We start from the raw sequence: 12,536 nt of genomic DNA on the forward strand, positions 1-12,536 counted from the left end.
AAAATAAAATAATGATTTTCTTTTTAAACACATCATTCTCAAGTCCTAAAATATTTGCTAATATCTGAGAGACTAAGAAAAATCGCTTATCAGCACGGGGTAACATTCCATTTCAGTAATTTTTCCATCCACTAAAATAAATTTATTAAATACTCATTATGTGTAGGCTCTGTGTTAGATGCCACAAAAGATTTAAAAAGAAAAAAAAAAAAAGGTCCCTATTCCTCAAGAGAATTTCATGCAAACTGCAGTGACTCAAAGGAGGCAGACAGACCGCATGGGGAGTTCAGAGGGCACTGGGAATCGGAAAATGTTCTGTAAAGAAGGAAAGCCCAAGCAGAATGCTGAGGGCTGACTCGGATTCTGACGGCCATTTTGCGGTGGGGTCGAGAGGGGAGGTGTGTGCCACCGCAGGCACGACGTGGAGGCAGAAAGTCCCAGGGACGGCTTGGGAAGCAGCGAGGAAGCCACTGTGGCTGGCGCTTAGGATACTTGCAGAGAAGTAGAATGAAAGGCTGAGAAAGAATAAAAAACTAGCTAAATTGGCGCTTTTTACCATCCTCATTTTTCCTTTGTGCTCTTTTGTATAAAGACGTTTAAGAAGAGACTGTGGTGATGGAACCAGAATTCTCCTCTAGTTGAACTGAAAAGATGAGTGAAGAATGTTTTAGCAAAGTACTCGTAGTCTTAGTGACCAGAGTTTGAAATCTTCTGTTACCTTGGTTCCCAGATGACTTGTCAACCTTCGAGGAGCAGAGTGTGTGCTACTAGAACTCAAAACACTGGCTGTTTCATGATCCATTCGTGTAGTTGAACCCTAGAAATTAAGCAAAATTATGGATAGTGTAATTTAGATTATAGATAAATACAGCTAACTTCATGTTCAGGTGCACCAAGTGAACGGTCTTTAGGGTAAACAGCTAAATACAGCATTAGAGTGTGGACATTTTAACTGCTCAAAATGAGTATTTTTACCTGTGAACTTAAGTCGATTTTAAAGAAAAACTGAAGAAAAGATTTGTTGCAAAAGACAGTTAAATACAGTGTGGAAATAACCAAACACTGAAGAAATTCTAAGAGTGGTATTTTTTCACAGATCAAAAGACATGAAACCACATTCAGTTAAAGATAAATTTATTGATAGAAAGCTTTATTAATTGATGAAATGCTCTATATTACCACAAAACTAATTTGGAATTCGGTAGAGTCCATGTTCTCTAGGAACTCACAGTATAGAGAGGACTGCTAAACTTCATTAGAGAAAGACATGAAAAAATAAATAATTGCGCTATGATATGATAAGCACCAGAGTAGAAAAATGTATAAAATACGGTGGGAAAAAATAACAAAATATTGAAGGAAAACAGGAAGAAACAACTACTTGCTATCAGGAACTTTATTAAAGGCTGCATAAAACAAGTAACATTTAAGGTGGGCCTTGAGTTCTGGGGTAGGAGACAAATGCGACAGTCTGTATAAAGGTGTAATAATGGAGAGCGCGGAGTGTTTGTTTAATGTGGACAGAACACAAGGTGTATGGTGGGAGATAAAGGCTGGGTTAAGTTATTAAGTGTCTCATGAGTCATTTGAAAGATGCTGCTTTCAAGCTGTGGATGTTGTAGAGCCACTAAACTTTCGGTAGGAGGATGGCACAACCAGAATTCTATCTTTACTTATTTATTATTTAAATTTTATTTTGTAATTTCTACACCCAATGTGGGGCTTGAATTCACAACCCTGACTGAGATCAAGAGTTGCATGCCCTTCTGACTGAGCCAGTCAGGCACCCCCAGAATTGCATCTTTTATTATAAGAGTATATAAGACAGGATGGAAAGATCACAGGTGGGAATGCAGGGAAGAGGGTACTTTCAACAGCTGAACAGTCATGAGGCTACAAAGTAAGCAAGTAGGAATAGGGAGTTGGGGATACCCTATATTTAGAGGACAGAATCAACTGGTTTGCTCACTGAATAGACGTGAGCAGAGACACTGGGAACGAAGGACAACCTGGAGGCACTGAGTGTGCATAAATGGGCAGATAGTACAGGAAGTGTGAATACGTGAAATCCAGGAAGAGACAATGGGCTTCCATGTGGGACCTGAGATCACCATTCACTATACTGACATACAGTAAATACGCTCAATGGGCATCTGAAAACACACGATGCAATTCTGATGCAACTCTGGACAGGAGTAGGGGCTACAGATAAATACGTGGGGGACCTATCAAAATACTGGTTATGGCTAAAGCCATTTAATAATAATTAAGAATAATGACTGTAAGAATAATATCCAATTAGAAAGCAATATTGGCAGGTATGCTGTTGCAATGCTTAATCTTTCAAAAGGAAAAGCTAGAATATAAACTGAGGGCAGAAACTTTATTCTGTTGACTGCTGTATCCTCAGGACCCAGGGTAGTTTTAAGTTCATACTAGGTATCCACAAAATATTTGTTATGAATGAAAGAGCTAGGAGTAAAATCTGTAAGAATATCTGGGCAGAGGACGACTTTGCTGGTTCTCTCACATATAGATGCTCTGGCTAATTGGAGAAGGGGGTGTGGCAAAGGAGTGTTTTTCCCATAATGGGAAAAACAGGTTTGAAGATTGTGAGTTGTTTATCTCCACTCCAGAGGATACAGTGAGTTGGAATAAGTCAATATCTGGTTGTAATAAGGAGGGTGGATTTGAGGAACCAAGATTCAGGGTAGAGAATAGTCAGGGTTTATTTTTTTTTAAAGTAAATTCAGGCAAGGGGCCTTTCTTGGTCTACAGGAGAAGGTGAATGACTCCTTATCCTGAAGCAAGAGTACTGTCTTTGAGGGTATCTGATCGTTTGTGATAGTCAGGCTGTAAGGCAACCCCAGTGATCCTTGTCTCCTGGCAGTCGTGCCCTTATGTAATGTAATTCCCTCATTTGAGTATGGGCTAGATTTAGGGACTGGATTCCAGTGAATAGAATGCTGCAGAGGTGATGAGAAGTCACTTTCGAGATAAGGTTACAAAGACCGTGGCTTCCACCGTGTGTACCCTTTCTTGTTCTCTCTGAGGGAAGCCAGCTACTACGTTGTGAACTGCTCTGTGGCCAGATCCAGGTGGCAAGGAACTGGTTTCTCTGGCCAACAGTCGGTGAGGATATGAGGCCTGCCAATAGCCATGTGGGTGAGCTTAGAAGCAGATCTTCCCCTAGTCAAGCCTTAAAATGTCTGTGGTCCCAGCCAACGCCATGACTGTAGCCTCAGGAGAGACCCTGAATCAGAGGCCCTCAACTAGGCTGCAGCAGGATTCCTGACCTACAGAAACAATAATGTTTGCTGTTTTAAGCTGCTACATTTGTTAAGCAGCAACAGATAGCGAACACACTCTTTGAAACAAAAGAGAAACAAGGGGCTAAATTATAAAACAAGGGAAAACCTATTTCTAAAATAAAACATGTTCCTGACATTCATTTCAGTGTAGACATCAAATTATCTTTAAGCTTCAATCCTACTATTTTCCTGTACTGAAAGAAATCAGCTCCTTGATTTTGGGGCACTTCCTCTTCTCCCAATCTATTTAGATAGAAATTCAGATGCATTTATTATAAGGAGATATCAAGAAAATGTTCCTATACCCATACGACCTAGAAGCCTAGAATCTGGGCCCTGAGAATCTTTCCTGGGTCCTTTTATTACGACTAGACCTGTGCCAACATCTTTCAGAGAGACTTAGAGAAATGATATCCCACAAGAAATGGTAACTTCCTAAGAAGTGTTTTCTACTCAACTCATGAGTAAATTCTGAAGAAACTTGAGTGTGATTAACTCTCTCATAAACTCAAGAGCTGTTAAAGCAGTCATGTTGCACATCTCTGGAATTGGCCTTGCTCACTGTTCAAAGGTACAAGTATTCTCTACATCATTCTCAACTCTCAGCCCTAAAGAGTGTGAGACTCCTCCTCCTCCCCCCCCCCCCGCCCCCCGTTTTCTTTCCTATCCAACCTTTCTTGGGGAATCCAGATTCCATGCTGCATGAATCCTCAACTTTTCACTTACTGCTTGTGTTACTCCTGGCCTTACCTGAAACCTGGCTCTTAAAGGAAATCCCTTCTGGCTGCAGCTTTTTCTCCTATGAGCCATGTACTTCACAGAGTCAGGAGGCAGTGTAAGTCTATGTTTTCCTTGAATCATTCTGAAACCCTGTAACAGGCCCAAATCTCTTTGGGTTATAATCACCTTTTCCCCCTTTCCCAGTGCTGTCATAATCTCTGACCTCCCAATCACTGTACCCAATCATTACTTTGGCACAAGGTCGCTGACCTCCTTCCACTTCAACTACTGCATCGTTCTGGATAACTTCAACGTCCATGCACCTACCCCATTCAAAACCTTGACCCCTCAGTTTTCTGATAACATCTTCAATGACATTTTTCTCCTCTACTCCATTTTAGCCACTGACCTCAATGATTATATCCTGGACGATTTCCATACCCCAAAATGCACCATCTCTAAATAACACATTTTGTTATCCTGTTGCAGCTCTGACAGCCTACTGTAGCAATCTCCTTTAACCCTCCCTAAGAAAGCTTCTTTGAAACGACTGGAATAGCAAGTAACTGGATCTCTCTACATATTCCAGCTTGAATTTCTTGCAGTGTATCGCTTCCAATAATTCTCTTGCTAATTTTCAACAGCTTTACTCTAGGCTTACTCCATCCCACTTGCCTGCAAACACGGTAGTTACAGATGGTCCAACTGTCCACTTTTCTACACCCTGATACGGACTGCTGAGCAGTATCTGAGAAATTTGAGCATGTGAGAAAATAACACAACTCTCCAGGATGCTGTGCATTTAACATTTATGGTCACCAATACATTTGGGCCCTTAGTACTATACCTACAATCTTTGTTTCCCTAGTCAGCTCTCCTTTCTCTCCTTATAGTGGCTATTTTATATATGCCTCCTTTTGTACAAAACTGACTCTCCTTCCTTTACCACAAATAATTTTACCTTCTAATTTATGGAGAAATAGAAGCCATCAGACAAAACTCCCTCACCTTTTTGTTACCAAACCAACAAAATAACCTGCCACCATATCCATCTCCACTTTCTGCTGCTACATCAGGGACACCTCTTCTACCTCTGGCCCATCCCTTCATGTGTGCTCTGGATCCTTTCCCTCTACTGATTCCTTCCCACTGCCATTCAAGCATGCTCAGCTCTTCTATCTTTTTTTTTTCTTTTTTAAGATTTTATTTATTTATTTGACAGAGAGACAGCCAGCGAGAGAGGGAACACAAGCAGGGGGAGCAGGAGAGGAAGAAGCAGGCTCCCAGCAGAGGAGCCTGATGTGAGGCTCGATCCCAGAACGCCGGGATCACGCCCTGAGCCGAAGGCAGACACTTAACGACTGAGCCACCCAGGTGCCCCTCAGCTCTTCTATCTTAAAAAAATAAAACAATCAGCAAATTTTCTCTCAAATCTGTATTCTGCATCAGTTAAAGGCCTGTTCACTTTTTGAGCTAGCTAGAATTACTCTCTTCCACTTTTTTTTTTAAGACTTTATTTTTAAGTCCTCTCTATATCCAACATGGGGCTCAAACTCACAACCCTGAGACCAAGAGTCGCATGCTCTACTGACTAGGTCCATCAGGCACCCAGTTCTCTCCTACTTTTTAATCTTCCATTTAAGCCTCAACTCACTTCAAAATAATACGATAGTGAAAAAAGCCAATGAAATTGCTCTTGCTAAGATCAACACTGAATTTTTTTTGGTAAAACCCAATGCAGATTTTTTAGTCCTTATGGTGAATAATGTTTACTGTTTCCTCTTTTTTGGAACAATAAGATTCCCTTGCTTTAGCATGTTAGCCCAGGTCTTCATCTTCTCACTCTATGATCACGAGGGATGTAAAAATCTTCCATATCTTAAGTTATCACCACATTCTTCACCCTTCCCTTCAATTCCAAACTCAAATATCTAACAGCCTACCTGACATTTCTACTTCAATGTCTCATATTTAACACCTTCAAACTTAACCTTAATTTTAACATTTTTGAAACTAGATTATTTTCCTCCACAAATCTCTCCTCATCTAGAGCTATCAGTGAATTGTATCACCAGCCTCCTAGCTGCCTATGACAAAAACCTGGAAGTCATTCTTGACTTCTTTCCCCTTCCTCCTCTCATGTTATACCCAACACCAAACCTTACGGATTCTATTTCCTAAACATGCTCAGGTACTCAGATATCCACCTACTAACTGACTCTCTCCAATCTATCAATAGTTCCCTAATCCTCAGGCCACCATCATCTTTCACCTAATTTACCCAATCATTTTTGAGGTGTCATAATAAATTAATTTATAACTTTTTCCAGGACCGACATCATCTTAACGCTAGTTAAGTGCTTCTAATGTGTGTTCCTGTAATACAATGTACTGGCGCTCTCATAATACTTAACACACTTTGTGGAAACTGCTCACCTGTCTTACTTCTAGATTGTAAGTTTCTTAAGGAAAAGATAGCACATACCTAGCTCACACCCATACCCTGGGGTTGAGAACAGTCTTTGCATAAGGCAGACGCTTAGTAAACAGATGCTGAACATTGATGAATGAATTTTGTATTATCTTTCAGGTGAAAGGAGTGGGGGAAAAGGTGAAGTGAAAAATGGGCTGGGGAATACAGAGGTGGGGACAAGATGAATGGCTGGAGGGGACCCTTCCAAGTAACTATAATTTCTTTTAATCAGTACATATTAGAATCAAGCATCTCTTTTTTTCTGCTTTTCCCTTATTCATTCTTTTTTTTTTTTAAGATTTTTTTTTTTTTTAATTTATTCGACAGGATAGAGACAGCCAGCGAGAGAGGGAACACAAGCAGGGGGAGTGGGAGAGGAAGAAGCAGGCTCATAGCGGAGGAGCCTGATGTGGGGCTCGATCCCAGAACGCCAGGATCACGCCCTGAGCCGAAGGCAGACGCTTAACTGCTGTGCCACCCAGGCGCCCCTCCCTTATTCATTCTTAAATAACCACTGCCAATAGAGACAGGCACTCCAAAGTTCACTGAGGGGGCCTAGAAGGGCTATGCCTGGTGGCTGCACTCAGTAGAGCTGGGATATAGTAAATTTCAAGTATTTCTCCTGGATGGGAACCCCTCTTCTCTCTTCTCGCTTACTCACTTTAAAAAGTGACTCCAGGGTTTCTATTTCACAGGCAGCAGGAGTCTCTAAGTCAATGTCGAACCTAACCTGAGGGTGGAGGAGGCAATATACTTTTAGTTCTTCTTTTTTTTAAAGTGAGCTCTACATCCAATGTGGGACTTGAACTTGCAACCCTGAGATCAAGAGTTGCATGCTCTACCAGCTGAGCCAGCCAGGCACCCCCCGCCCCGATAGTTATATATTTTTAAAATGTGTTCTTATCTTTTGGAAATACAGAGTGAAGTATTTATGGAGGAAATGATGACGATGTTGGATCTTCTTCAAAAATAAAATGGTAGGGCAAATGGAGTAGGGTACATGTGGATTACTATATTATTTTATCTGCCTCTGTATATATTTAAAATTTTCCATAGTAAAAAGTTTTAAAATGCTTATTAGCAGCAAAGTGTTCTCTTATCATTTCATTTCTTTCCCACTCTTGGCTGAACTTTATCACTACTTACTGGCTATCACTAGAGATCTGGTTCTAAACTTCAAATAGAAAAGCTGAGAACCAATTCATAAATGAATTACACACGTAGTTATATACTAAGCAAACAGGGATCTGACCTGTATAATTTACTTCCAGCTTTCTCTTTCCATGTAATTTCCAGGGGAGATTAATCACAGATGAAGAAACACTATTTCTAGAAGGGAGGCCGGATATTCTTTCCAACCAACATATATTTACTGTTATCTACTATTTACCAGGGCCTGTGAGGATATGAAAATGGATAAAACTAGATAAAATCTTTGCCCTTCTGGAGCTTACAGTCTAGTGGGGGAAATCAAAATTAATCAAATAATCACACAAATAAATGTAAAACTGCATGGGGTGCCTGGGTGGCGTAGTCGTTAAGCATCTGCCTTCGGCTCAGACCGTGATCCCGGCGTTCTGGGATCGAGCCCCACGTCAGGCTCCTCTGCTATGAGCCTGCTTCTTCCTCTCCCACTCCCCCTGCTTGTGTTCCCTCTCTCGCTGGCTGCCTGTCTCTGTCAAATAAATAAATAAAACCTTTTTAAAAAAAGTAAAACCGCAAATGTGGTAGTCTTCAAAGGAGAGGAATGTTCTAGGACAGCCTATAACAATGGAACTGGAACTGTTCAAGCCTCTTGAGAAAGTCATGCTTAAGTGCAAAGACATGTGAACTGATGTTAATGGAGTGAAATGGGACGAGAAGAGCACTGTGAAGAAGGGGTACAGATTGTGCACAGCTGCGGAAAGGGAGCCCAATAAATAGAAGGTACTGAAAAGCCAGTGTGGTGAAGTAGTGAGAGCAAAGCGTGACGTAAAGCTGACGAGTTAGGCAGGAGCCAGGTTCTATAGGTCATAATAAAGGGTTATCTTATTCTAAGAACCAAGGGAAGCCATTAAAGGATTTTAAAGACGGTGATTTACTTTTTGCAAAGATCACTCTGGCAGGCGGATGGGGGCAGGAAACCAGGTGATAGAGGGTGTACAATGAACTTGCACGCCGTGTAAGTGCACCAGGATGGGAGCTTTGCTGGATGGTTACAGGAATCTTGGCTACCTGAATCACAGTCCCACAGGTGTGTTCACTTGGCTACATCAGGATTCGGAGCAGCTGTACTACTGTTTTAAACAGTGACCAAAAGTAACCAAATAAATGGCATTAGTAGTATGAATGCCACTCAAACACCAATTTGGTGGCAAGGTCTATGGCTAATATTGCCAAACGAATGTACTAGTCATGTTCACCGCTGACCCTGCAGAGCTATCAAATTCACCATCTGCAGAATGAATGAATGCTTGCCTCTGATTCACTGTTTTTAACAGATCTCATGCTCATTACAAAAAATTCAAACAATACATAATAATGTAAATATGAAGGTAAAACAACATAAATCCCAGAACTTGGAGATACCCTTGGTAACAATGTGAACAATATTCCTCCAGACATTTCTCTATGCATGTACACATGTATACATATGAAAGAATACTTGCTTTTTTAAAGAAAAAATGTTATAATTATTTTTTGCAGTTAATAGCATTTATTAATATTCAGCAAGCATTTAAACACTTACTGTGCTAGTTGTCTGGGGTACAATGGTGAGGAATGCCATATAGTTCAGAGCCTACTTTTTTTAAGTAGGCTCTATACCCAGTGTGGAGTCCAACACGGGGCTTGAACTCATGATCCTAAGATCAAGATGTGAGCTGAGATCAAGAGTTGGACACTTAACCAACTGAGCCACCCAGGTGTCCCCAGCTTAAAGGATTTTAAAAGGAAGACAGACAATTAAACCTACAATAAATTGTGCTAAGTTCTATGAGAACAGAAAAAGAGAGTACCTGAGAGCACTTTATCAGTTCTAGGGAGGTGGGAACAAGGAGAATGTCCTGGAAGAAGTGCCATTTAAACTGAGGGGGAAGGATGGGTAGAACACATACAAGTGAACTGAAAGAGAGGAGAGTTCCAAGCAGTAAGCGTCATGGGGAAAGCCTGGACATACTCAAGGACCTGAAGAAGCTGAAGTTGAGGGAGTATGGAGAAATGGGGGCAAATCGTCAGAGATACTGCCGAAAGAGCAGGCAACAAAGAATCTAGATTGTATTCTATGGGCAGTAGGGTAGACACTGAAATAAGTGATAATGAATGGTGTTTTGGAAGGATCGCTCTGATTATATTATGAAAAATATACTAGAAAAGGGAAGGCTGAAATAAAAGTTAGATCTCTATATAAGCAGAAACACAATTTATCATTTCTAACATGTGTATGTATGTACCATGTAGGTTCTGTGAGGCCTGGGACTATCTGTCCTCTTCAATTCTCTATCTCCAGAGTACAATACACCATCTAGCACATAATATTTATTAACTTAAAAAATAATTATTAGCTATTAATAAAAATAAGCTATTATGTTTAACGAGTATCTCCTATACACCAAGAACTGTGTTAAGTGCATATCACATTTTTTTTAAACTTTTTTTTTTTAAGATTTTTTTTAATTTATTTATTCGACAGAGGTAGAGACAGCCAGCAAGAGAGAGGGAACACAAGCAGGGGGAGTGGGAGAGGAAGAAGCAGGCTCCCAGCAGAGGAGCCTGATGTGGGGCTCGATCCCATAATGCCGGGATCACGCCCTGAGCCGAAGGCAGACGCTTAACCGCTGTGCCACCCAGGCGCCCCAAGTGCATATCACATTTATTTCTCACAACCATACCATCTTATTTTGCTAAAGAACAAACACTAAAGCCCAGAGTTTATACTTGGCCAAGATTAGTCTCTTAGCTAGTTAGCAGGGGAGCAGGATTAATCATGGGTCTGCTGACTCCAGCGCTACTTAACCACTTATCCCACTCAAATGACTAATAATTTAATCAATTACTGATTAATATACATTCAAGTTATTTCCAATTTTTGCTATTATAATAATATGATGAATCTCTTCAAACATTTCTGAACACTCGTCACCTATTACCTCATAGCATTAAATCTTAGATATTACAATGACAAGGCACAGGGCAGGTACAGCTATACATTTAGATACTTATCATAAAATTGCTCTTCAGAAAGGTTGTTCCATTTCATACAACTAAAAGCAGAATATAAGAATGCCTGTCAACCTACCAGTACCAACACTGAGCGTTATTGATCTCTGCTTACCCAGTGGCATCCAAAAAAAAAAAAAAAAAATCTCATTTTGGCTGTGGTTTATATTTACAAATCATTACTAACAAAATTATCACCTTCCCATATGTTTAAAAGCCATTTTATTTTTTCTTTTAGTTCCTGTTCATGTCATGTCATTTGTTTGTTTTAATGATCTTTAGTTAATTTATACTCTTCATGTATTTGGAAATGCAGGTTTTTCCTTATTATAAATATTTATAAATAATGAGATCTTAATTTTTGTTTGTCTTATAATCTTGCCATGATTTTTAGGGTGTACTTAAATTTTACACTTTTATGTGAAGCTACTGATTTTTTCTTTTAAGTTTTCCCATTCACCTCATTATAAAATTATAAAAATCCTACCCACATTTTTCTAATCTTTTTATATTTTTAATAGCTTTCATTGTGACATTAACTCTAATCTCAGAATTAATTCTGATGTAAAAAAATGTGACAAGGATTCAATTATATTTTAAATGGATAGCCAGCTTACTGGGTAGGTGAGACTTTAAAATACATAATAACTGGAATATGACCCAAAGCATTTATAGTTGGTCTAATCCTAAGTAAATGGTGTTTTCTGTCAAGAGCATGAAACTTTTCTTTCTTTTCTACATATATATATATAGGAAAACATAAACGTCCCAAATAATTCCCTAAAGGTAGAAAATAATTCAAATATGCTAAATATAATTTCTTTTGCTCAATTTACCATCTTCAACTGAAGAGTTTTCCCCAGTTTAATGCTAACTAGTAATCCTAAAATGAAATATCTTTTTTTAACTTAGTAAAATAAATTTAAATACTTAAATATGAGACATTTTTTAAAATCTTTTTTTAAAAAAGATTTTATTTATTTATTTGACAGAGAGAGAGAGTGAGCGAGTGCACAAGTAGGCAGAGTGGCGGCAGAGGGGGAGGCAGGCTCCCTGCTGGGCATGGTTCGGAGGCGGGACTCGATCCCAGGGCCCTGGGATCATGACCTGAGCCCAAGGCAGACGCTTAACAGACTGAGCTATCTAGGTGCCCCTTAAGTATGAGACATTTTAAGCTTTAAATTTTAATCCACGCTCTTTAAAAAAAATATTATCAAAAATAACCTACAGATACTACAGGAATATTTTATATCAACAGTGGGGAAATTATCTTTAAAAACAGTGAAATTCTATTTTAAAAAATCACTCATTTACAACATAAAAATATCCATTGAAAAAAATGTGGAGAAGACCAAACAACCCGAACAAAATTCTGTCATATTATGATGCATTCTGATAAAACTCTAATAAGAAATTAATGGCAGAAAAACAAGATAACAGTGCTACATTAAAAAAAAAATCAAGTTGATTTCCACAATTTTGCTAAAAATGATGTGATAATGGTTAAACATGACTGGGCTATGTCTCTTTTTAGGAGGATTTGTATCATTTTTTTTCAATTATAAAACTTGGATTTCTAGATTTATGCAACCTTGAACCACAACAGAAAACAAGAATTATAACAAAGTCCTTATCACTTTTAAAAACAAAAACGTCTTTGCGAAGAATGCCTTAGAGAAAGAGCAAATCTGTTCAATGTAAGCAATAAGAACTAGGTCAAATTATATATAACAGAAATGAAGTTTAGTATTTATTTTTCAAAAAAACCCTCTACTCATGCTAATCATTTTAGGCTAAAACAGAAATACATAATTAAAGCTATAAAATATACTAAG

The 12,536-nt window shown here is 39.1% G+C and overlaps 1 protein-coding gene across 13 annotated transcripts in view; it reads right to left on the reverse strand.

Moving 5' to 3' along the window:
- Positions 1 to 12,536, reverse strand: part of APC (APC regulator of Wnt signaling pathway) — a 300,467-nt gene that overhangs the window by 24,660 nt on the left and 263,271 nt on the right. For all 13 annotated transcript variants that reach the window (XM_045777275.2, XM_087861920.1, XM_087861922.1 and 10 more), the window contains one exon: positions 719 to 817. In XM_045777275.2, the coding sequence (XP_045633231.2) occupies positions 719 to 817 (99 nt within the window). The remainder of the gene's footprint in view (positions 1 to 718; positions 818 to 12,536) is intronic.

This window comes from Ursus americanus, chromosome 5 (assembly GCF_024610735.1).
Source record: "Ursus americanus isolate L20-20 chromosome 5, mUrsAme1.1.p, whole genome shotgun sequence".
NCBI lineage: Eukaryota > Metazoa > Chordata > Mammalia > Carnivora > Ursidae > Ursus > Ursus americanus.